The sequence below is a fragment of the Folsomia candida genome, unplaced genomic scaffold (genome assembly GCF_002217175.1).
Source record: "Folsomia candida strain VU population unplaced genomic scaffold, ASM221717v1 Fcan01_Sc061, whole genome shotgun sequence".
Classification (NCBI taxonomy): Eukaryota; Metazoa; Arthropoda; class Collembola; order Entomobryomorpha; family Isotomidae; genus Folsomia; species Folsomia candida.
The window spans coordinates 200,185-225,030 of record NW_019091253.1 but is presented as its reverse complement, the minus strand read 5'-3'; the positions used below and the strand labels follow the sequence as shown (position 1 = coordinate 225,030).

The window sequence follows — 24,846 nt, the reverse complement described above, 5'->3', positions numbered from 1 at the left end:
CTCAAAATTAGGAAGTTTGTTTATGTTAAAATTAAAATACATTAGGAATATGTGGTTTCATATAGTTGTTTATATACGAGTTTGTGAACTTTTATTCGGTTATAAGTCAACTACATAAACGTATGGGGACACCATAGAGTTATATAATATAAGGGGGACACATTACTGTTTTGTCAGACTCATGAGACCATCAATCATATGAAACGCTGTTGATGCCTTATCCGAATCCAGGAATTTCAGCATGTGTGATTTTCCATCGACATTGACCCAAACCCAATTGCGAGAAAGTTTGCAATTAGTTATCTTCAAATTGGAATCGAGAATAACGACGTTATTTTCTGGTCCTCCTCCTCTTTCCAATAGGATCGTGTTTTCACTCACATTCATCCGTAGAATCATATGTTGCCAATTGTTGCCAAATTCTGCATAATGAAACACAGCATCGCCCACAGAACCGCTGAACGTGGTCATTGCAGAAACTAGTGCAAATTCCTTCCAATTTTCGCCTACGTCATGACCACCTGAGGAACCTTGTTCCATTTCTGGTTTATTTCCACCATTGGAATTTCCCCCACTTTCACCAAACCCGCCCCCACCAAATTTCTGTAAAAATTCCAAGTTTACCTTTAATCTTACTGTAATATAAATGTATGAAATTTGTAACGTTTTACCTTATCAACTTCCTTTCCTATTTTTCCAATAATTTCCTCTTCACCACACGGTTCTCCAATTGTATCAAGCCAGGCGTATTTCGACATTGTACTTCTTTCCAGTAATTTCTTAAATCTACTGTTTACGAGAATCGAAGAATTTAGTGTCTTCTGTCAAATGCCAAGTTTACATAACTGACAATGAAAAGGCTATACATATTCAATCCAAGGGCAAACGGTTCTAAAAATAAACATTTATCTGCTTCGTCACAAATAAGTTATGTGTAAGGAATCCCTTTATTCCTTCCCACATACTTCCAGCGAGGGACCCTTTACTTCAATCGTAACATCCAGTATCATCATCTGACTAAAAGTCACATGCCTAGCTTATTTCTGTCTCTAAACTTTCCTAACCTTCTCCAAAAATATGTACATACAGATGCAACCCAATCCAAATCAACTTCCCTCTTATGAAATTTTCCTTTCTTACTTCAGTTACATCATTTTTTACGGATACATATGTATTATTACATGATTCTACATACATACACAAAGAAAATATCCAAATCCATTCCATGAAAAATAATGAATTTGCCAAGTTTCCAGACCAAGATACACCATCACGCACAGAAACACATGCAAGGATTGTGTAACGTGCTTAACTGTTTAAAAATTAATTTACCTTTTCTCTGTCAGAGAAAGTACTCAATTTTGGATTGGAATGCAACTGTGGAGGGGATTAAGTGCCGCCTGTGTATCCAATGCAGTTCAACTCCCCGGGGCAATTACTTTACATTTAAGGTGGTGCGGTACATAGGTACAAGTTCATCTCTGGGTGGGTTTCGAATCGTTTACTTCCATCTCGTGCATAGGTACCTATAGCGTCGCATAAAGGGAGAGAGCGAGAAAGTGGAGGCGTACGTAATACGTATTATGTCCTCGCTGCATCTCCCACCAGCGTGGAAATTGTTGGCATTCTTGTCGACATGAAACTGCGAATTGGCTATTTACCCGATCCTCCGTGGTGGTGTTGCATAATGCAGAAGCGGGGGAGACGAAACAAGAACCTTGAAACCATAATAATGCAATAATAATATAATTTCTGTCTGGAGAAAGTAAAGCATGACAAGGCAGACGAGGGAACGATGCCATTCCGTGTGAAGGGAGGAACAGTAACACCAGAGCCATGAAACAAATCCCAAGATGATATGAAATCGAGGGTGAAAACAAGCCAGACTAACAAAAACATTACATTTCATACTTAAAATTGACACGGCACACCATTAACGGCCGCATACAGTCAGAGGTTGACTCACATAAAAAAATACATAGTGTTCAACTTAAAAAAAATAAGAATTTCGATTTTTTTTCTCAATATTTTTTCAAGCAATCATTCATATTCGTCTGGACGAGACTGGGCAATTTTTCTGGATACGTACGTAGATATCAAGAAAATGTCCACAAAAGCCGGAATTCGCTTTCACTTTCTATTCCATATTTTGTGTCGTCGTCCAAGCAAAACATTAATCACTCGAGTCGGATTTATTGTATTTTTTTATCCGCATCATCCCTTCACTTTGCTTTATACAAAATCATTTAATCATAAAATATCTCGACTTGTGAGAATAATAAGAAACCCAACCTAATCCACTCCTCCTGAGGAAGAAGAACTTGACATTGACTTTGACTAATTTCTTTGCTTTAGTCTGGTTGAACTATGCATGTCGATATGTACGAGCTGCTGCACTACAGGATGCCGGAAATCCGTTAAGAAATGAAATCTCAGAGGGTGGTGTACATACATAGGTACGCCGAGAATATGCAAGATTTGGCGTGTGTAAAGTCTGGGAAACCCGATAAGTTTTGTCGGAAGAGAAATTTCACTTGGACAAGGTGGCGAAGTACGGAAATTATTTTGGAACTATTTTCCCGATAGGAAGAACAACTTGACGTGAGAAAAATCGGTAGAAATTTTTAAGGAACAAAAGAACCATTTGCATTTCGAATGTATAGTGAAAACGTGGCAGAAAAGTATGAATGAACGTCTCGAAAGTGCAGTGAAAGCATTTATCTCGTTCCTTCGAGTGGTCATGATTTGGAGAGAAGAAAGTGACCAAAGTTCTGCTATTATTTTCACGAGCAGGACTGAGCAGTATCTGCATTGGTGGTGCGTGAGTGAGTAATGTTTTATACGCAATTGGCTAAGATAAGACAGTCCACTAGTCTAATCCTATAGGAAGCGTCTTTTTGGGCAGTAAATCTCACCACATGGTCGACTTCTCTCTCCTTTTCATCCTTATTTAATCTTAATTTCATGCCTGCATGAATTCCTTCGTAATGATTCGAGGCCGGGAGAGAAACGCTTTTTGATTTGAATCAAATCATGTGAACATTTCACTCACTTGATTGCATAAGTGGCAAAAAATCATGCACGGAAAAATAGCCAGTGTCCAGTCCAGCCCAGATTTGCGGTTCAAGAACCCCCCGATATTGCTTTAGAGAATTGACAGCTTGATAGACAGACAGGTTTATGTACATTAATCATTATACTTTCTTCAAAGGCAACCAAAAAACCACGGCTAGAAGTAGATGATCATGATCAAATACAGTTTACTACTTAGTTTCCCAGTTAGCTTACTTTTTGTGAAAAAAGAAGTTACGAAAAAAAACTTTTTGCAGATTAGATTAGATTGTAGATGGACAGGACACGTGGCTGTGGCTGCTTCTTTTTGGCATGACTTGGTTCGTTCTTCGAGAGAAAGCATCGACTTGATTAGATTCCTGTTACTCCTCTTCGTATGTACTTTGGTTACCTCGGATTTTGGGTATAAATAAATCGATCCTTTTGTGCGTGAATGTTTGTGTGTGTGTCTGGTTAAATTTGGCTGGTTTGTAGACAAGAATTTGAGGATTCCACCCACTCGACGACTGCAATCTAATAATAACAGCGACTGCGACGACGACGACGGCAATTGAACGTGTCGTTTACTTACTGCTTGTATGTTATTCACTTTTGAATGCATGCATACTTGATTGCCATTTATTACCTAGCTAACTTTTGGTAGGTTTAGTTCAGCTTGCAAAACTTTCTACAAACCCGATCCGACTTTCTCCCTCCTCGCTCAGGAAAGAAAAGGCCTACGCATGATTGCGCAAAGTGGCAGAATGCAGACATGATTTCGAGAAGTTAGAAAGTGGATGATGAAGGAGAGAAGTGCACGTTTGTTTTGTGATTTTGGGCAAGTTACGTTCTTACAAGGTTATGCAAGCGGGAGTGAAATGCATAATAATCAGGAAAGCAGCATTTTATGTAGGTAGTTACATCTGGAAGAATCAACACCATTAATGGCACGCAACGAAAGAAATAAATATTCTCTTCATCAATGCCTTGGCACGATGACAATAGGAAGATCTGCTTTTCGTCCAAGTAGAAACAAAATGTCACATCCAACAAAATCGCTCATGCAACCTTTCCTCCTTGATGATGATGATGGTACTTGAGATGAAGCTTGGCTTTCATGGTCATCCTCATCCATGTGTGGTTTGGTTTGGTCAAGAAACTTATTTCTTTTCCTTCTGGATTGGAATACCACCACATGAATTTCATTTCACTACCATTTTTTCAGGGATGAGTGAACAGAGAGAGTGGACACGTGCATGCGGGAGAAAGGAAGAAGAGAAAGGGCAATTTAATTTCATGGTTATGGACGAAGTAATCAATTAGGGAAATCAAAGTTGACTGGGTATAGGAACACACGTACTTACTACGTATGTCTGCTGTCTATGTATATATTCTGAGAAGAAAAGTGTCAAATTCACGAAGAAGCATAATGTGGAAAGACATTCATACAGTAACAAATTGAAAATGCTATTCTATAAAGTTGAACAATTTTTTTATATACGTTATACGAAATCAAATCAAATGGGAAACTTTATTGAAGTTGAAAGATGTTGAGGTTTCTTGAATTGAAAGTCATGTGTGAATTCGATTTTATCCATTCGACCAAGCGTTGGCTTTATGTTTTGGAACAAACTCGAAAAAGTCAGGGACTGGGCCGAGAAACATTTCACTAAAATAAATGAAATAACAAAATTATGTACAGCATTTTCAACCAAATATGTATGAGTTACTCGAGTTTATTTTACCTGATTTTTACCCAATCATTACAATTCGAACTGGCCAACAATGTCTCCATTTCATCCCGTCCAAAATATTTTTCCGGTCTTTGATTAATTCGCTGGGGTGGGTCTTCCAAAATGCCTAATGGGATGTAGCGATGATAAAAGGAGAGCCATTCTAGTAAGAACTTTCGTGTTGTTCCTACTCCTTGAGAATCTGGACAGGCCAAGCGCAAAGATAAGTTTGACAAAATTATGAAAGTCGTCAAAATAAGTTTATGCATCCGTGTACTTACCAGAGCCCCAATGATCTAACCCGTAATTGACATATTTTCTAATAAGTTCCAATCTTTGAGACGATGTCATGTCGATATCTCTTTGTTCTTTGATTTCTTGAAAGACCCAGGGCTTAATTAAGGCACCACGACCAATCATAACTCCTAACAAGAGGGGACAAATGTTGATAAGAAATATGAAGGTTAATCATGTATAAAATAATAAATATGCATATTGTACCGGAAGCATTCGATATTGTTTTCCTTTGCAAATAATCGTCCCACGACATAACGTCCCCATTTCCAAAGAGAGCCATGGGGCTCGCAATTTTAGCACATGTTCCAATATAATTCCAATCGGCATGGCGTAAATACCGTTGTTCCCTTGTGCGACCATGCAGCTACAGAAATTAGAGACAATATAATACAAAATTTGATTGTTGATTTCGATTAAGTTTATTGGTGTCGTAAAACTAAGAATGTGTTGGCTTACTGTGACCGCAGATACGCCATTATCTCGACAAAATTCAACATAACTATGAGCAATGTTCTTATCCATCTTGATTCCCGTCCTCATTTTCACTGTAAAAGCTTTGTCCTTTGCAGCAAGAACTTTCGTCATCCCTTTAACCAAGGAGTGGAACTTGTTACCTCGGCACATCAAACCACTTCCGGCGCCCTATAGGTTAAAAGTAGGACCTGGCATTAAAATAGTAACATTTGTACGTATGACTTTCACTTTAAATAATAATACCTGTCGATAAATTGGATCCAAGGGACATCCCATATTTAAATCGACGAAATCGTACTCTATTCCACATTCCATCAAGGTATGAGCAGCTTTTGCACAAACGGCTCCGTTGCTAGCACATAATTGTACACCCCACAATTTCTCGGACGGACTGGAAAATAAATTAAATATACAATGAAATGCATTTATAATAATTAAAAAAAATACACTCACTGTCTTCGATGTAAAGCAAACTCATGCGTACTTCCTTGCAGGATGGATGTCGCCAAAGACATTTCCGAACATGTAATATCTGCTCCCATCTCGACACAGAGTCGTCTAAAAGGCAAATTCCCTACAGTTGTAAGAGGTGATAGGTACAATTTATCTTGCCAGTCAATCTATTCAGTGACAACAATAATCAAAATTTGTATTTAATGACTAATTATTGAATTGTTATTGCAATATATTTACGTAGTTTGTTCACCTTCTTAATTTCTGAAACGCGTAATGGAACCAAATCTGCATCCGTCACAGCACCCAAGGTTTTTGTCGTATCGCCATTTAATTCTGTTGATTTGGGTGTTGTAGTTGGGGCGTTGCCGCTGTAAATCTTTTCCACCTCTTTAAAATCGAATGTCCTTTTGCGCAGGGCGATTTGTTTATCCTTTGGTAACAAGAATTTATGCGTGGCTTCAAATTCTGCCTGCATTTCTGACCAAAGTGGCTGATTGACCATGTTAACGTGTTCTGAATCCGTATGCGAGGTTTGATAAAGACAGGTTAAGCCACGGGAACATTTTCCATATTTTTTGTAAACGTAACATTCTCCTTCAATGTTATCCGTTTTCGAAGCTGTTAGCAAGAATACAAAATTAGCAATTGCTAGTGACAGTTGTCATATTTGTTGACGTCTCACCCAGATACTTATCGATATCATGCATAAATTTGCAATTGGATGCCCACATACACGATCCCTTCCCATCAAGCAGATTGGGACATAATTTATTCTCGTTTAAGAACTTTGGCGGACGAGGTCGGTCTTTAGGTTTGTTTTGTCCTGAAATGCAAAAACACAAAGGATTAACTACCTGGATATTCATTTAATTACATTACGAATGGTTATGCTATTACCTCGTGGCTTATCCTTTTTCTTTTTTGCTGTTGCTCCATCCTCTTCCTTTGAATTAGCACCACCACCAAATTCGACAAGCTCGGTGTCGTCATTGTCGTCTCCTCCATCACATTCTCCATTTGTCCCAGAAATTTTCAACCTCTTAACTTCCGGTTCTGAAGACCCAGCCAATTCATCAAGCTTGACAATTTTTTCACGCTGACTATTAGTATTAACAACAATGAGAAATTCTGATTTGATTTTTGCAACACCTGGACCAACATTTACCACGCCACCACTTTTCTCTTTGCTAGGTTCAATAATAACTGTTTTTGCAACTGGTTCAGTTAATGAGGAAGACATTATCACTTAATTTTAATAAATTTCTACTCGCGATAGTTAACAAAAAGAGAACTTGTTGATCGATCTAATTTAAACCTCACTTTATTCTATTTTTTCCACCATAAGCTCAAATGTCGGGGCAACCTGAGACATTTGGCGCTATATGTGGAACATATAGTATGTTGTCAGGCACTCTTATGGGAAATGTCGGGGGCTCGTACAAAAAAACGGTTGGGCGTAAAGAGATGCCGTAAAGTGCATTAGATGCCTCTCGAAAAGTTTTAAAATGACTTTTTTCTAATTCATGGTATCTTGAACCATTTTCAAGAAATTCAATAAAAACCGATTTTTCGGTTTCGAAATCATAAATGTTTCGCTGAATGAATTGGGTGCATAACACAAAGTTGTATGTAATAGCAAATATGTTCATAACCGCATTATCTATAATATTTACTCGAAAATTTTTTCGAAATAATGCTAGGTACAGGCGGTAAGTTCAAATTTCCGAAAAATTTTGCAATTTCGGCTACCAATTTCTCCACTGAGCTACAGCCTAGACGATACATTTTGGTAACCTAAACTAAACGGGATCGTATTGGGGAAGGTCCCGGCTAGTGCCCTCGACTGATTGACTTTTTCGAAATAAGCCTTGGTTTTTAAGATATGGCGCGATTTCTAAAATTAAAATCCATAACTCATATTTGGTATGAAAAAATAGAAATTTTCAGCGGTTTTGCCGCATAGCTTGTTTTTAACAAGCTAAACCGCTTTGAAAACATTCAATGTGTGCCATGCGGGTCGTATGTTCCGCGTTTTCTTTCTCGAAAATCCACATTGATCGGGGTTCATTAAGTTTTGCATTTGCATAAATGTGTATATGAATTCTTGTGAAATAATGAATTTCAATTTTATATACATCAATTTCATATGAATAGTAATGGGACCAGGAAGGATATTATAAAAATCACATAATTTTTATTCAAACAATTTTCAGAAGGGATTCAATGCTTTTATCATCACTTTCGCATGGAGAACTGTCACATTTTTGACTGTGATCAGTGTGATCTTCCATGAAAAAAATTAACTTGAACATTTCGTTTCTCCTTTCTGCAGATTCCAAACGACTAAGGGCTCTGAGCAAAAATTATTGCAGAATACGGATTATTGCAAGTTATTGTATTTATATCCATTATATTTATGCCTGTACTATACCTCTGCATAATCCTGGAAATATTTTCCCGATTTCCTTCATCCTTGTGACCATTTTTCACAACTTGTTTTAATTCGCACAGCAATCTCTTTGCACAAGAGGAGGAGTCTTTCCCACTATTAGAAAATATCGTAAACACCAAATCCTCAGCTTGATTCGTATTTCTCGACATTTCCTTAAATGGCGACATGGATTTCGCACTCCTCCCACAACAGGGGGGACAAGTAACAATTACGATATTCCCAGGCGTCGTTGTGGGTGGTGGGGTGGTCGTTGTCGTCGTTGTAGTCGTCGTCGTCGTCGTGGTGGTTGTGGGAATCGTCGTCCTCATTGTGGGAGGAGATGATACGACTGAGGAGACTATAATTGGGCGTGGAAGAAGACACGGTATCGTGGACGCAATAGTTATCACGGTCGTGGTGACATAGTATGAAATTGTATTGATCAACGTCAGAGAGAGAATTGTCCCCAAGAATACGACGCCTTTAACGATGAACGTGGTCAGGACAACTTTGACATGATGGGGTTTGTAGCAGATGGCCCTTTCCTGGAGACTGGGGAGTAATAATTTCTGTTTTGTAGGCCTTGACCATGACCACCTTTCAGATTGTGGGGATAAGTTGGGAGGGAGGCTGCTGACCTGCCGGAGAATAAAGTGGGGTGAATTACGTTTCGGTATAATTGTGCATTTTTTGGTGGGTGAAATAACAACAATTATCAGACACAGGGGAGCACACAGTTTTAGGATGAGTTGTGAAATACGCATGATTTTCTAATTGTTATATTTAATTAAGAACAATTAAATGAGGGGAATGGTGAGTATATGTAAATGTCAAGTGGACAACACTGAAAGCACTTGGCGTATATTTTCTACGCGATATATTATAAGAGAGTCAATTTCAAGAGGATGAAATTGCAGCAGCTACTTAATTCTGCATAGTTAAGAAAGTAATGAACCCGAATAATAAAGTTCTAACTGTCCGCATTCATCTGTCCCTTATTACCTGAATAAATTGATTGCAATAATTCCAATCAATAATGAGCATGAGTAACGAGATTCATAACCTTTTTTGTGTGTGACCACAACAAATCATTCACTAAATCACATCGCTGCAATATCCGACAGTATTTATAGTATGTGAAGGCTTATGCAAAATGTGAATTGTATGTAAGTTGAACGGTTGACGGATGATCGTAATCTGCAGATCAACCCGGATTTTAAACTGCACTTTTAGATTTATGCCTACGGAATTTATTTCGCTACGCCTCCGGTGATAAATATTATTGTGCAGTTGTGGTGCACATGCACATCGACAATAAATCAGTATCAATTAACAATAACGAGGCATTGTTATAATATGCAAATTTATTTACTTCATGGGACAGATAGATGAGATGAATGTCAATCCCCTGGTTCACTTGACCATGATCTTGGCTTGCATCGATTCGGGACTGAATGACGGTTGAACCAACGGAATTTGGGTAATTAGCATAGACTTGTTGTAATATAAAAGTAATTAATTACACTTTATAATTAGTAATGTAGTCATTGATTACACTATTTGCATAATGTTGATTGATTTATGTGTATGTACGTACGCAGCTATTGAATTGGAGCTGGTTGGAGTAAGTAGAAGAGTCCATGTAAGTAAACAAATAAATAGTACGGCAATTTTCAAATTCATTTTTAATTTCAATTTTTAATTTGCACAAATCGTATGCACACATTCACCGAGTGATCACAACAATCTGATTTGGATCTGATTTAGCTTTTTATTTTTTTTATGTACTTACCTATATTACTTGTTCATATTTGCATTTTGCATAGCTTGATTCAATCGGTGTCAGAGCAAATATAGTTCTGATCTATATTTTTGTATTTGTTAGGTTGTCTTTTATTTGGATGTTGTTACTTGTTCTTCAATAAAAATATCTAGATGTGAATGTATGTTTGACGCTACAATCCTATTAGGATTTTAGGATTCATACATCGGGTTTGTGATAACATGTACGTGACACATACGTATTTTTGTTGAGGATACCAAACGAACTTTAGTAGGACATTATGAATGGTATGAAATATTCGTCTTTAAAACAAGCTTATCATTAAATAACCACATTCTAAATGTGTGATATCAAAATTCAACTCTTAACCGCACGAAATATTAATTGGTAGCTAGTCATTGTTATTAGATATTAGCCAAAATGTTAGCTATAATTATATTTCAATTTTCACTGACTTCACATTATGGTTATCATCAATCATGTAAACAATTTCTGGTGCAATCCCAAAGCTAACCATTTCCTGTTGGTTTTGTAATATTATGAGCAAAAATGCATGCACAGGACAAACCTATGTAAAACTGTTCCAGTTAAATTCTATCAATTTCATTAAGTTTTCACACCGAACAGAAGTTGACCCATTGCAATATTTCTGGTATAATACAGGCAGTCGCTAATTATTTTGTCCAACTGGCACTGGAAATATTGCAATATTTTATACATATTTTATACATATTTTCAGAAAATGACACGCTCAACAATATTTTTTGCTACACTTGCCGTGTCCCTTCTTCTGTGCGGCATAGCATACGCGTCAGATAATCAGGACGACGACTTTGACGACTTTTCCTCATCCCGCATCGCTCGAGATGGTCATTTTGGAAGATATCGAAACATCCATAACAGAAGACCTGTCCCACCTCGTCGCTACCAACCACACCCACACAACGCAAACCGACGGATATACCCCGCTCCTTCACAAACAGGGAATTCACGACCGCAGCAGGATAGATATGTTGATGAGGCGGATAGAAACGGATATGCTGCCATTTTAGGACGATGATCCTTCTTGCTATAATTTTATACTACAACCTTCAAAATTGGTATCCATATGTGTGTAACGGTTAAGACTAATCTTAGTTGCCCTGTAATATAAAATAATTTTTTTATCATGAACAACAATATGCATGTATCCTAAAATCCTAAAATCATAATAGGATTGTTGCGTCATACAAAGATTCTCTGTCAATTGTAACTTTGACGAACAAATATGCCTCACATTAGGTTCATCCATGTACAATAAATAAAGAATTATGAACATGATTTTAGCTTGTTACAAATTTACCAAATCAATCTCAATTGTTTCGGTGTTTGAGTAACAGAGACAGACCAGACCACGGCTATATTGGCCTCGTATTCCATTCCATACTGAAAAATTGTGATTAGCGATTAATTTAATGATTTATCGGATATGCTTCTGAGCAAGAAATCATGATAATACAGTAGCTTTGAAATAAATTCCACAAATTGTGCATATAACTTACATGGTAGTAAGTTACTTATCTCATTCTCAGATTAGAGACAAAAATGAGAAAGTCTCAAAATACCCAGAATTTCACTTTCCCTTGATGTGTGCAACAAATTGAGACGAGTCGTCTCAATTTAGTCGTCTCAGACGACTAAAACTCATGCAAAACTGCACAACTATGACTTTACTATAATTATGTTATTTTGAAAATGGATTTATTTTCGTTTTACTATGGCTCTCTTTGCATGCATTATTTTGCTATAAGTCTCAAGTTACAATTTACCTTATGACCTATACACATATATGTATTTATGAATTATCAACTAACTGAGGAGTATAGGATGTCAGGGGTGGTCAACGCCAGATTTTGATGTCCTTTGGATATGTTGTAGTAGTGTATGAGTGTGCAAAAAATGAAGGAGGGTTTTACTTCATGAGCTCATTTACGCCCGCCACACCCCCTCAAAGGCGCCAATACAGCGAAAATTGCTGCACTAATTTCTTGGTCAGGGTCATAATGAAGACAATGGCAATTTGAAAGTTGGGAGTGGTGAAAAACTCTCAAAACTTTAAAAAAATAAATAATTGTGAGAGAGTTGACGTTTTAACTTTACACCTTAATTTTATTACCCTACATTTAAATCTACAATTCAAATTCATTAGTCAAAGCTGCATAATAAAGCTGCATAATATAGAAATGTACAAATTTACAAAAATTCTTGGAATTCTTCAGTCTTTTAAAAATGAACATCTTTGGTTTTCTTAATTAATGAGTAATTACTAGTTAAAATTTAACTTAAATGTTGGTCATTTTCCCGTCGCCGAGTCCCTTATATGGCGATGAATGACCTGGGGGAGGGTAGCATTGTTGTTGCTGGTACTGTTGGGGGTAAACGCCAACCCCATTGGGGATTGGTTGCCCTCCGTTGTTGTGAGCATGATGTTGTTGCAACTGTTGGAGGACGAGGTGTTGCTGCTGTTGCTGAGCGTGGCTGAGCTGCTGCTGTTGTTGGGGAGAAAATCGTCCACCCAACGCCATGCCGTCGCCCGAGTGAGCGTGGTGACCTCCACCACAGTTTATGGGGCAGTGAATCACGGGTGTTCCCTGTTGTTGTTGCTGCTGCTATATATGATAATAAAGTTCATTAGTGTAACATAGATATATCAAAAGTTGCTGAATTTTGCCGAATTAACGAATTCTGTTGAGATTGAAAAAATTACAATAGTATTTCACAGATTTTTAAATTGCACTTTGCAAAGTGTGAATTCTTTTACAAATCAGTGCAACTTAATTTATCTTTATATTATCCTAACATTCGAAAATTTTGTCCAATGCTTCCACATCGAATTCGTTTATATCCCAATCAGTTTTACGGTGCACTTTGACAATTCTTGCAATAACTCATTTACAACTTACATATTGTTGCTGCTGATGTTGGATCTGTTGGGGGTAACCATTTCCGCAATGCTGGGGACTATGTCCTTGTTGAATATGGTGTTGCTGATGCTGCGCTTGCGGTGTCCTTGGTGGATATTGACACCCTTGGTGACCCCCATTCTGACCTTGTCCCTGCATCTGGTGGTGGTGCACGTGTTGGGAAAAGTTGGCCTGGTGTTGTTGCAAGAGAGGCATCAGCCACTGCCGAAGTCGTCCGTGGAGTTCCTCAAAGTGGGGGCGACGCTGTGGCATCTCTGCCCAGCACTCGACCTTCATAAAGACCGAGAGATAATTAGCACTTCCAGATTTCAGAAATTCACGTAAGTTTAAATTTTGTAAGAGTGAGCTCACCATGAGCGCGTACATCCTTGGGGGACAGAGGTCAGGGCAGGGAAGGAGTTGTCGTGATCTAATCATTTCTATAACCTCCTGGTTCGCGTAGCCATAATACGGCTGCAAAAAATTACCAGTTAGTCAATATCAAATCTTAATTAGTTGACTAACAAACCATCACATTACCTGTAAGCCGAAGGAATAAATTTCCCAAAGTACAACGCCAAAACTCCACACATCCGACTCGGTGGTAAACTTTCCGTATAAAATTGATTCGGGTGGCATCCATCTGAATAATTAAATTTCAAACACTTGATTAACTATAATGTAATCAGATTTCATCTCACCGAACTGGAAGTAGCGATTTGGATTGGACCCGATAGTAATCGGACGAGTAAATGTCTCTAGACAGTCCAAAGTCGGATATTTTTACGGTCAGGCCTTCTCCTACCAGGGCATTTCGGGCGGCGAGATCTCTAAAAGTCCACAAACAAAAATAAAGGTCACAACGAGGTAAAAAATTCACAAACAAAAATATCCAGCAAGGTGAAGATAAGGTAATGCTGGGAAAAATGTATCAAAAATTCACCTACCTATGCACATAATGATGCCCACCCAAATACTCCATCCCTGCTGCAATTTGCGTCGCAATGTATAACATTTCATTCGGTTCAAGTACAAAATCGGAGGTGGCTTCCGCTCTGGGCGAATGAGTCATCAAAAACTCATGCAAATCCCCTTGGCTCATATACTCAAACAACATGCAATGAGGCTCCGACTTGGTCACAACACCCAACAAACAGACAATGTTCGCATGGCGTAACTCAGCCATAAGGTCGGCCTCTCGGAAAAAATCTGTTTTCGTCTTTGGTGTTGCGCTGGCCTTTAACGCCTTGATGGCAACGGGTTGTGCCCGCCCAGATTCTCCGGGAAGGATGGCTTCGCCCTTGTACACCTTGCCAAACGCCCCTTCTCCCAATTCTTGGAAAAATTGAAGATGTTGTAGCGGAACTTCGGGTGCTTTCGGGTTATTTTTTCCCCCTCGGAGGAGTGAATTCATCTCCAATTCTTGTAAAGATCCATTCCTTCCTCCCAACGTGGAACCTCCGACCGACTTTGTGGACGACCGGGAAGATTTCTTTGATTTCTTGGAAGATCCTCCACCCCCACTGTTACGAGAGCTTCTAGTACAGCAACAACAGCAGATGAGGATGAGGAAGAAAACGACGGAACCGGCCAGACCGGCGGAAACCGTCATCCAAAATTGGTTCTCTATAGAGAGACACATAATTAATGGAACTTGTAACACTATATAAATTAACCAATCCTCCTAATACACTTACCATATCCAAATAACCCACACTTATCCAGTTTGCATGCTTCCCTCCGAAAGTTTCCTTGTTGTGAGTCCGTATAACACCAGGGATTTGGCTGCATCCCGCCCGGATTTCGACAGTAGTTATGTCCCCCCATCAACTCTGGAAATGATGACGACGAATATTCCAGTTGATGACTCCAAGGTCGACAAGGTTCTCCCGCCGCAGTTTCCGCCACCTTGCCTCGATACCCTTCACCAGTCTCCTTGTAACAGGGATGTTCCTCCAGAATTGGGGTGAGGTACGGTAAACCTAGGCGAATGCATGTCGCCGACTCTTTAGAACCGAGAGGGGGTAACTCGGAGCACTCTGGGATGGGGAGTTGTTGTCCAATGAGGGGGTGCCGTTTCGCCAGGGCGTATTCTTGGCGACACAAGTCGTGCTCGAGAAGTTCACATTCTTCGCGACAGAGGCGGCGCGGCGAGACAAAGTTGACGTTTTCCTCAGGATTTTGACCTGCCACCTCGGGACAGAGGGGAAAGGCGGAGTAGCAGAGGGACGGGATAGCGAATTCGGAACACCGCTCAGCAATGTCGCTGGAATAAGGAAGGCATGACTTTTAGTAAGACTTTAAAAGTTTGACCAGGTTGCAAAACCGACTCACGGTGAGTGTTGAATGACCGGGAGAGCTTCTCGCAGTTTAGATTCGATAATGAGCTGCGCTTCTTCTGAGTGGACGTACACGGTCCGCTTTCCAATGAAGGATTTGCACACGGTCCCCCGGTAGACCTAGTTAATTATAATTAATTAAGACTTATAAATCATCTCTTCAAATTAACTGGGGAACTTTGCATACTTGGCATTGCCCTTCGCCATCGTGCGGCGGCTGGAGGTTCGCTTTGGCCGGGATGTCGTTTAAAGCGCGGTGAACATCATGTTGACCTTGACTCTGACCCTCGTGGCCTTTTATTTCAGCTCCAGCAGTCATTTTGATTTAGAATTTCAGTCTTGATTTAAAACTCGCTTTGAAGAATTTGGACAGCAGATTCAATTAAGTCGTTTCATTGTTAAAATTGTTGATAAGTCACAACCACCGACTCTCTTGAAGAGTCTCTTCTGTGTTCTGGCAAGATTAATTCTGATCAAGCCTGAAAATAAATAAGAATTCTTTCAGAAATATGAATTTTAATATTTATAACTCGTCGACGTCGACCACGTCGTCGTCGTCCATAAATATGTTCAAGTAAACTAATGGTAAATCCTTTAATTACTTTACTAATCGAACCAAAATCTACCTAAAAATTTTGTTTTCTTAAAAATTGAGCAGGATTTTCAGGTTTTCAACCTCTTCCTTTCTCTTCAAGAGATTAATTTAATACATTAACATTTAAAATTTCAACATTTCGTGCATTTATTACCTCGCCGTTTAAAATCCAGGATTCACTGCACGTCTGAACTATAAACTAAACTAATTATAATTATAACTGTTTAGTTTAATCTGTGTATAAAAACGGTACAAAATCTAACTAAAACATCAAATGTTGATGTTGTCTTTCTAAATATTTCTTGGGCAGGGTTCTTCAGAAGGGGAACTTTCTCTCGGAAACAGTCGGCTCCCTTTCAGTTTCGATTCTCAAAGACGAGCAAAACAGAAACCGAAAGGGTTATAAAAACAGCAGCGAATCGACATTCATCTGATTTGATTCATCATCGTTTTCCTCGTTTCCACAAAAAACAACGTGTGCATCTAAACTAAAGTCCGCTCTCTGTGATTCCACCGCCGTTTCACGATTTTTGCGCACTAGAATAATTACGATTAACTAATCTCAATTAAATTATCATCATGTCGTTGAAGGTGCTCGTTTGCGGTGATGTTGACGGAAAGTTTAAAACGTTGTTTGACCGAGTTTCTAGCGTAAATAAAAAAGCCGGTCCGTTCCATCTGCTCCTCGTTACGGGCAACTTTTTCGCCCCGGACGCCACGCCAGAGTCAGAACCACCTCCACCGGCCCCCATACAGACCCTGATATTGGGACCTTGCTCGACCAACCAGCTCCCCCTGTATCATGACCTTAATGGGTGCGATGTGTCGGAAACCATCACATATTTGGGTGAGAATAAAACCAAATATGAAGTAGGTCACTTGTCGACAGATGTATTTCATCGATAGTCACAGACAAATTACCGTCGTGCATGATCTGATAAACTGTGTCGACATGATCTCTTATAAATTTCATAGAGTTATTAATCCTCGAGTTATTAATTCTAATTTGCTTCAACTTAGGTCGATGTGGCGTGTATAATGAGGCCTCGGGTCTAAGAATTGCGTACCTTTCCGGAACTCAACACGACGGTCCGGCCTCAACCCGTCCTGCGACGCAGTTTAATTACGAGGACGTTAAAAGCCTCCGCGTCCGGTTAGAAAACGAGTCCAACTTTCGTGGTGTGGACATCCTTTTGACGTATGCGTGGCCTGCCGGCGTGGATACTGGAGCGCCGACGAAACCAGAAGAAAAGCCACAATCTCAGTCCTCCCTTGTCGCCGTGTTGGCGCAGGCTATCAAGCCGCGCTACCATTTTGCCGCAGGGGGCGAGAACCTGAATTATGAACGCGTGCCGTACCGAAATCACCAAGTTCTAGCCGAGGCGGCTATCCACTGCTCGAGATTCATTTCCCTAGCTCGTGTGGGCAATGAGAAGAAGCGAAAGTGGATTTACGCCTTCAATGTTACTCCAATGAAGGAGATGAAGAGAGAAGAGTTACTCCAGGAACCTGTCGCCATCACCACAAACCCGTATGGGGGCAAGGATCGTAAGTTTTTCTGGCGAAATTCAGTTTGTGTATTTTAGTCCACAAATAACAAAAAATCGTGTATTTTTGTTTGTGGACTGATTATACGAATTTTCTTTATTGTTATGTTGTAAAAGTAGAAAATAATTCCAACCCGTTTGGCAGGTTCTAGTCATCAACACGGCAGTGCCACGAGTAGTCCTACTTCCGGCGGCGTTAGGACTGCCGCCTCGTCCCAATTTTTCTACGACACATCCTACACAGGAGAGCGCGGTGGACGGGGACGTGGTGGTCGAGGTGGTCGCGGCAACAAGCGACCATTTAACCAAGGTCAAGGTCACTGCGGAGAGGGTGGTCCCCCTAATGGGAAGCGGCAGCATACCAGGCCTCCCCCCTCCTGCTGGTTTTGCCTTGCCAGCCCCCAAGTGGAGAAACATCTCGTCGTCAGCATTGGAGAATCGGTACAAAAATTATATATATATATATATAATAAAAATTTTAAAGTCTGGTCAATTTTTTTAAACATGCTGATCCCCCATCTTCAAAAATCAATAAAATGTTAAAATTATAAAAAAAATTAGAATAGCCCAATTGTCTTTAATTTGAGAAATTATTTTTTTTATTCTAGGCGTACGTGACTTTGGCTAAGGGTGGGCTGACGCCTGATCACGTCCTGATTCTCCCGATTGGTCATTACCAATCGCTCCTTGATTGTCCGCCCGAGGTTCTGGAGGAGATCGATAAGTTCAAGGACAGCTTGAAGACGTACTTCGACTCTATTGGGAAGGCGGTCCTCATTTTTGAGCGGAATTTCAAATCACCTCATCTCCAAGTACAAGTTGTTCCCATTCCCAAGGAGAAGACCAGCGGACTCAAAATCACATGTCTCGTCAGTTGTTCAACCTATTCAATATTTCTAAAGTTAAAAAAATATGCCAACTCTTTCTCTCTTTTTCCAGGACTACGCTGAATCGGAAGGTATCGAAATGCAAGAATTTCCCCCCAACGCGGAACTCTTTCAAATGACGCGTCCCGGCTTCCCATATTTCCTCCTTGAACTTCCCGACCGTTCCAAACTTTTTGCTGCCATCCGCCAAACATTTCCTCTGCAGTTTGGACGCGAATTGGCCGCCTCCACGCCACTCCTAGATTGTCCCGACCGTGTCGACTGGAAGGAGTGTAAAGTTTCCAAAGAAGAGGAGACCAGCCTCACCCAGGCCGTACGGAATGCGTTTAAACCTTTCGACTTTACCCTCTCATAGTCGAAGGAAATCCTAGAATTATAAATTTGCAATTACAAGTTCTTTCACTAATTAGCACAAATTTTAAATCCAATTGTCCAGAGTCGGTTAATTTATGCGTCTAAAAATTATTCCCAATTTTTAATCACCTAGATTTTTTATAAATTTAGTTAAAAATTTCTATGAAATTTAATCACGGATATTTCCTATTTTTGCTTCTCGGTTTATTTATCTTCTTCATAGAATATGTTTTATAATATAATAAATTGCTGATAGTTTTCATTTTGCATAATTATTAACTTTAACTACATGTACTTAATTTTGCAACATTTCTTCTCAGTTATTAAATATCTTGCAGTTTGTTGATTGTTGTTTATCGAGGCTGTTTTTTCTCCTCCATAATAAAGCAGTAATCAACACAGTGAAATAGTATAAAGCCAACCAACTCATCAATTAATATTTAATTAACTTATTGTTAGTAATTAAATTACCCTATCTGTGTGTCTGTGAATCATATAATGTCATTATTTCAGGATACATACGGTGCCCATTTTTGACACGATTTTTGCTTCATTTCATAACAAAACAAACAAAAACAAGTTTGCATATTATTTAAGTTATAATGAGGCAATTCATGCAGGTGTTTCTCAAGTTGAGAATCTCAACTGTGAAAGTTTTGTAAAATTATTTACAAACCTTTACAACATCAAGAGCCGTCTGTAATCTAGATAGTTTACTCGGTTACACAAACAATGCAAAAGTCCGCGTGAATTGCCTCATTATATACTTTCATCACTTTTCACTAACTAAATTGTAACTGTAAATTCCAGTGTTAGCTAGTCCGCCGCCTCCGCGACGGGTACTGGCGACGATTTAGATTTATTACGATTCTTGTTACTCTTCTTACTACTCTTAGTTCCCGCCGCCGTCGCGGTGGGTGGGGTTGGTGTCGAATTTGTTGGTGGCGGCGGCGTTTCCACATCTTCAACTTCGACTCCCTGATCTGTCACAGTCTTGGGTTCTTGATTTTCGTCAACATCAACTACTTTTTGGTCGGGCGAGGGTGACGAATTGTTCATGGTTGGGCCGTTATCTGCCGTCTCTACGTCGTCGGCGTTACTGTCATTCTTCTCATTGGCATGTGGTGGTGGGGTTTGGTCGGTAGGAGGGGGCGGGACAGGTGGACCCTCCTCACTCAGCGGAGAGGTCACCGGACTGTTCACGTCGGCACTATTGATCACGGAGCGGAATTCCTTATCTGGAGTGGGCTGCTCGGACGAAGAGCTGTCTTCAAGGGGGGAACGGGCACTGAAAAAGGAAAATAGAAAATATAATTTGTCGTTTCATATTTACTAAAAACGTTTAAAAAATGTCGACACAAATTTAGCTCTTGGTTTGTGGATTTGCAGGCAAATATTTAAATGCGTTAAAGAAAAATCACCTGGTCTTGTGATTAGTGTGGTCCTTCCCGGCCCCCACGGCGGCGGCACTTTTGAGGGACGAGTCTGACGAGGTAAACTGCACGTTGGGGTTCTGCATTTGCTTGTACTGCTGTTGGAGGGAGGCTTGGAATGGTTTCCGGGTCTTTTCACCCTTGCGCCATAGCACGATTTCTTGCTGCTTAAAGTAGCGACGGTCCTCCTCGTCTACCAGCACCAGGTTCAGCTGCAGAAAGAAATTCGCAAATCATTAAAACTATAGGACTTAAAGACGAACTATCAACTACGCAAAATTAAATCAAGTTTGAGGTTGGTGTAGCTCACGTAATATCTGACGGAGAACTTCTTGTTGATATCTTTCATGGTTGGGGTGAGGTCGTAACCGGCAAGGAAGACGCGGATGGGAATGCTTTCACCGCGCACTGGCGCCCCGTCCATGATTTCGTATTTGGCTATTGTCTCGTTCTCGTTGAACGTATTCGGCCCTGGAAAAAAATTAGCCACAATTGATTTCAGTAGGTAAGTACTTTGCGAAAAGGGAAATTAGATACATTCCGTTCATTCATTTTTGACACGATTGAGAGATTGCAAATTATTCGCTAAATGTGTTACGTTTTGCCAAACTTAAGAATCACATGATGCCAAATAAATTTTGTAAAAGTTTTAAACACATGTTTATAAAAGTTGCACAATTTATACTGTCAAATATTTTGTAGCTAATCTATACTCACCTGTCCCTGTTGTCTCCCTCTTGATAATCGCAATTTCCATATGTTTGATCTTTATGCGAACCAGGAGGAAATAAATCTTCCCCACGATGACATCTTTCAAGTGATACTTGCTCTTATTATATTCAAATTCAATGTGCAAACAATCCTCAATTCCGACCTAAACAAAACAAAAAAATCAATAATCAACCGCCCAATTAATTGTACAACTACATATTAACTACAACATAATAACTAAAATTAACCAACCTCCATTTTTATACTAGAATTCATTTCTGGGTAGGCCGACAAAGTGTGGACGATGAGGTCGCGTTCCTTCACAATGTCCGACAACCTCCGGACGATCGTGACCCGGAGAAAGTACCGCAACTTGACATTTGATCCGGTATAAGATTCATATGGTTTTTCAACATTTACAAACTCAAAGTTGTAACTGGTGTGTTGAAAAAGGTCACCCGGACGAGCCAGTTCTTTCACCAGGTTGAGGAAGTCGTGATGGTTTCCGCGATCATAATAAAGTTCGACCTGACCGATAAGTTCGACCTTGATGCCGTAATGGTCGAGGCGGGATCCGGGCTTTTTTAGTTGAATATTGACCTGGTAAATAGAACAGATAACATTTATTGCACGAGACCTTTAACCTTTATTGATTACGCGGCGTAATACCTTCCCCGCAACAGTTTCGCCATCATAGTATAATGCGTGTCGCTCCTTTTTACCATCTTCTGTCTTGATTTCGGCCGTTTTCCGACTTTCCTGGCCATCCAGGACAATTTCAACCTCGGCAGAGGGACCAAACCCGAAAAAGTTCTGCAAACAAGCAAAAATTTCACAAATATTGGACTTTTCCCCCTACGAATTTTAATTTCCTTAAATATTTTTACCATTTTGTATCCTTATTATCCGGATTTTCTTAAAGCAGTACTCAACAAAGATGACTGTGACCAGAGTTTAAGAAACTATTTGGATTCCAGTTAATGTTCTTTTCTGTCCTCAGCCGAGATAATCACGTACACCGAGACCAAATCACCAACTGTGAACAGTATGTAAGTCTCGCTCTTTTTCTTAACATAAGCGGATTACCAAAATTATATGAATGATTAACTTTTTGACAGAACTTCTCCACCAGACGTTTAATTAATAATTCACCACGTTCGTTAAGACTTAATCACAGTTTAATAAATCAACAACTGGTCGTTTTTTAACTTGTTGGATTTGCAATTCACAAAATCATACCATAATAACTCCCATCCAACTGTAACCGTCCGTGTCCGTATATCTTTATGGCTTCCCTACTTACTACCAACTACAGTTAAAAAATAATGACGTTAATTAAAAAAGTGGATCGACCCGAGTGAGTTGTTAAAGTTAATTGTGTGGAGGAGTCGGTCTCGTTAAATGTCCAGCAGTAAACTCCCATTTTTCGGGGCATACTGAGCCGCGCCAAGTTCAAATCCACACAACGCTACACAACTCTTTACCGGTCGGTCAGAGAGTTGCGAAAAAGTGTCAAATTTAATTTAACTATTTAAATTTAACTTTAATTAATACTTAGTTTAATTTAATTTAATGGCAGAATTTGCTATTCAACAAGTTGGGGAAAATGGGGGAATGGACATTCGCCCCAATCACACCATCTATATTAACAATCTCAACGAGAAAGTTAAGAAGGAGGGTGAGTTTTACTGTAATTAATGTTAATGTACAATTAAAGTTAATTGTTTACTTAATTAACGTGATGATTCAAGTCCTTGCTCTCTCAGTCTTTTTCCCTTTGGGAGAAGAGACCGTGACGAATTGACGGCCCCCTCATTTATAAGTCCAGAGTGACAAAATGAGGGCTGATTTTTTACTGTCGCTAATTAATTGCTGATTTAATTCGCTTGTAATTTACTAATTAAATATTTTATTGTTCGATCCCCCCAGAACTGAAAAAGTCCCTCTACGCCATCTTTTCCCAGTTTGGCAACATCGTCGACATCGTAGCGTTGAAAACGTTGAGGATGCGGGGTCAAGCCTGGGTTATTTTTAAGGAGATCACCTCCGCCACCAATGCGATGAGGTCGATGCAAGGATTCCCATTTTATGATAAGCCAATGGTATGCGACAAAATAAATGACTAATTGTTATGTAAATAAATATCACTCATTATTTATTTGTATTCTTATAGCGCATTTCATATGCGAAACAAGACTCGGATGTCATTGCGAAGATGAAAGGAACGTTCAGCGAGCGGCCCAAGAGATCCAAGGAGGAAAAGAAAAAGAAGAAATCAAAAGATGCAGCCAAAGTATTTAGAATTTTATTTTAATTATGAAATTTTATTCATCTGTAAAGTACTGTAGTCATTTATACCAATCAGCAATTCATTTTGATAGTGAATTTACTGATATTGTTAACGCAGACTTTAACAAAGTCAATGTGATTGTTAATCAATTTTTTACAAACTTTTAGAAAGCTGCAGCCACTTTGGGAGGACCATATGGTGGAGCTGGTCCTGGTGGTATGATTTTCATGCATTCATTACAATAATTTACATATCAATTAATACTTAACAATTATTTTTCAGCCGCTTATGGACCAATTGGAGAACAGCCTCCGAATCAAATCCTCTTCCTTACCAATCTTCCCGAGGAGACCAACGAGGTCATGTTGCAAATGCTCTTCACCCAGTACGTCCTCAAACTACTAGCCAAATTATTTCTTCTCTTTTCTTTGTCACTGGCGTGACTCATGACCATGATGCGCAGAATGTTTCAAAGATGATATATATATATATATCTTTTAACTATAAGCTAACTTACTTTTAAAAAAATTAGATTTTGAGCAAATTTCTGACCAAAAAAGGCAAATTATATTCCCTAGTTCCGTTGGCTGGGTTTTGTGCACCCATAAATAACATTTTCCAATAATTCCCATTTTTAGTTATTTTTACGAAGAAAGACCTAATTCTTGGAAATTTCTTGTTTGTATTTTTGTGCCGATACTACAATCGTACAATCATATCAATTGCAAAAGAAATCTAACCCAATTTTGACTAAATGAGATTAAAACGCCACATTTTCCCAACATAATAGTCAAATGGCGATGCGATGGCACGATGCGATATCCTCACCAATTAATTATTATTAACTATTCTCTATTTCTCTCTAGATTTCCCGGTTTCAAGGAAGTACGCCTCGTCCCTGGCCGGCATGACATTGCTTTTGTCGAATTTGAAACCGACATGCAAGCCACCACAGCGAAAGATGCCCTCAATGGATTTAAACTCACCCCCACGAGCGCGATGCGGATCTCTTTCGCTAAGAAATAATCACCCTTCCCTTATCATGAATCATGATCAACACACTATTATTGTTACGATAAGATTCTTTTATATTCAAACTTATTACTAGATAAGTATCCTTCATAAAAGTAGAAGAGTCATGGAGCATTGCACGGCTCTTATCTTCTTTTTGTCCTCCTCCATAAAATTGTAAATTCAATTCACTAATTCACCTTGTGTTTGGTTTTAACAATAAAGTGAACGAAAATGTCACTACCAGACTGGACAAGCTCCATCCAGTCCAGATCTGCCGTGATATAAGTATGTCGTGTCGTTATCATAATATATTTTTGTACTTTTAATTACATAGAGGTTTTCTCGAAGTGTTGGTTGGTAATAAACCTGAAATCTAGTAATGCAAAATGGGACATGATACCCAAGTTCTGCCCCAATTCCGCTTCCTGTTCTTCCTTCCTGCTCTCTTGGATATAAGGAAACTGATGTATCGTCGTCTATACTTATGGACACAAAAAATCGAGCTTTTC

General features: G+C 39.3%; 7 protein-coding genes and 1 long non-coding RNA gene across 8 annotated transcripts; 3 read left to right on the top strand and 5 right to left on the bottom strand.

Moving 5' to 3' along the window:
• Positions 1–55: 55 nt before the first annotated feature.
• Positions 56–978, bottom strand: LOC110862581. The gene is made up of 2 exons (XM_022111799.2): positions 672–978; positions 56–603 (listed from the first exon to the last, which is right to left on the bottom strand). The coding sequence occupies exons 1-2, from the start codon at positions 756–758 to the stop codon at positions 163–165; spliced, it is 528 nt and encodes a 175-aa protein (XP_021967491.1). The 5' UTR covers positions 759–978; the 3' UTR covers positions 56–162.
• A 3,407-nt stretch (positions 979–4,385) lies between these two features.
• On the bottom strand, positions 4,386–7,984 carry LOC110862545 (tRNA-dihydrouridine(47) synthase [NAD(P)(+)]-like). The gene is made up of 10 exons (XM_022111754.2): positions 6,909–7,984; positions 6,694–6,834; positions 6,262–6,629; positions 6,009–6,175; positions 5,799–5,946; positions 5,538–5,723; positions 5,286–5,445; positions 5,066–5,209; positions 4,797–4,986; positions 4,386–4,720 (listed from the first exon to the last, which is right to left on the bottom strand). The coding sequence occupies exons 1-10, from the start codon at positions 7,249–7,251 to the stop codon at positions 4,642–4,644; spliced, it is 1,926 nt and encodes a 641-aa protein (XP_021967446.1). The 5' UTR covers positions 7,252–7,984; the 3' UTR covers positions 4,386–4,641.
• A 199-nt stretch (positions 7,985–8,183) lies between these two features.
• LOC118433595 (myb-like protein A) lies at positions 8,184–9,959 on the bottom strand. The gene is made up of 3 exons (XM_035845676.1): positions 9,815–9,959; positions 8,443–9,080; positions 8,184–8,363 (listed from the first exon to the last, which is right to left on the bottom strand). Exons 2-3 carry the CDS (start codon positions 8,769–8,771, stop codon positions 8,210–8,212), a joined length of 483 nt encoding a protein of 160 aa, XP_035701569.1. The 5' UTR covers positions 8,772–9,080; positions 9,815–9,959; the 3' UTR covers positions 8,184–8,209.
• Positions 9,960–10,766: 807 nt separating this feature from the next.
• On the top strand, positions 10,767–11,545 carry LOC110862580. The gene is made up of 2 exons (XR_002549196.2): positions 10,767–10,877; positions 10,965–11,545. It is a non-coding gene; the product is annotated as an uncharacterized LOC110862580 (long non-coding RNA).
• An 801-nt stretch (positions 11,546–12,346) lies between these two features.
• LOC110862563 (tyrosine-protein kinase transmembrane receptor Ror) lies at positions 12,347–16,463 on the bottom strand. Its single transcript, XM_022111775.2, has 10 exons — positions 16,256–16,463; positions 15,694–15,985; positions 15,502–15,626; positions 14,865–15,433; positions 14,115–14,793; positions 13,869–13,997; positions 13,708–13,810; positions 13,540–13,641; positions 13,168–13,458; positions 12,347–12,873 (listed from the first exon to the last, which is right to left on the bottom strand). Exons 2-10 carry the CDS (start codon positions 15,823–15,825, stop codon positions 12,547–12,549), a joined length of 2,457 nt encoding a protein of 818 aa, XP_021967467.1. The 5' UTR covers positions 15,826–15,985; positions 16,256–16,463; the 3' UTR covers positions 12,347–12,546.
• An 88-nt stretch (positions 16,464–16,551) lies between these two features.
• LOC110862555 (CWF19-like protein 1) lies at positions 16,552–19,232 on the top strand. Its single transcript, XM_022111763.2, has 5 exons — positions 16,552–16,948; positions 17,122–17,649; positions 17,794–18,089; positions 18,257–18,517; positions 18,588–19,232. The coding sequence occupies exons 1-5, from the start codon at positions 16,681–16,683 to the stop codon at positions 18,888–18,890; spliced, it is 1,656 nt and encodes a 551-aa protein (XP_021967455.1). The 5' UTR covers positions 16,552–16,680; the 3' UTR covers positions 18,891–19,232.
• Positions 19,072–22,455, bottom strand: LOC110862556 (vacuolar protein sorting-associated protein 26B-like). The gene is made up of 7 exons (XM_022111765.2): positions 21,921–22,455; positions 21,703–21,846; positions 21,286–21,633; positions 21,040–21,196; positions 20,633–20,793; positions 20,311–20,534; positions 19,072–20,177 (listed from the first exon to the last, which is right to left on the bottom strand). The coding sequence occupies exons 1-7, from the start codon at positions 21,921–21,923 to the stop codon at positions 19,706–19,708; spliced, it is 1,509 nt and encodes a 502-aa protein (XP_021967457.1). The 5' UTR covers positions 21,924–22,455; the 3' UTR covers positions 19,072–19,705.
• A 28-nt stretch (positions 22,456–22,483) lies between these two features.
• LOC110862554 (U1 small nuclear ribonucleoprotein A) lies at positions 22,484–24,646 on the top strand. Its single transcript, XM_022111762.2, has 6 exons — positions 22,484–22,711; positions 22,963–23,135; positions 23,207–23,326; positions 23,491–23,539; positions 23,606–23,708; positions 24,190–24,646. The coding sequence occupies exons 1-6, from the start codon at positions 22,606–22,608 to the stop codon at positions 24,347–24,349; spliced, it is 711 nt and encodes a 236-aa protein (XP_021967454.1). The 5' UTR covers positions 22,484–22,605; the 3' UTR covers positions 24,350–24,646.
• The last annotated feature ends 200 nt before the right edge of the window (positions 24,647–24,846 follow it).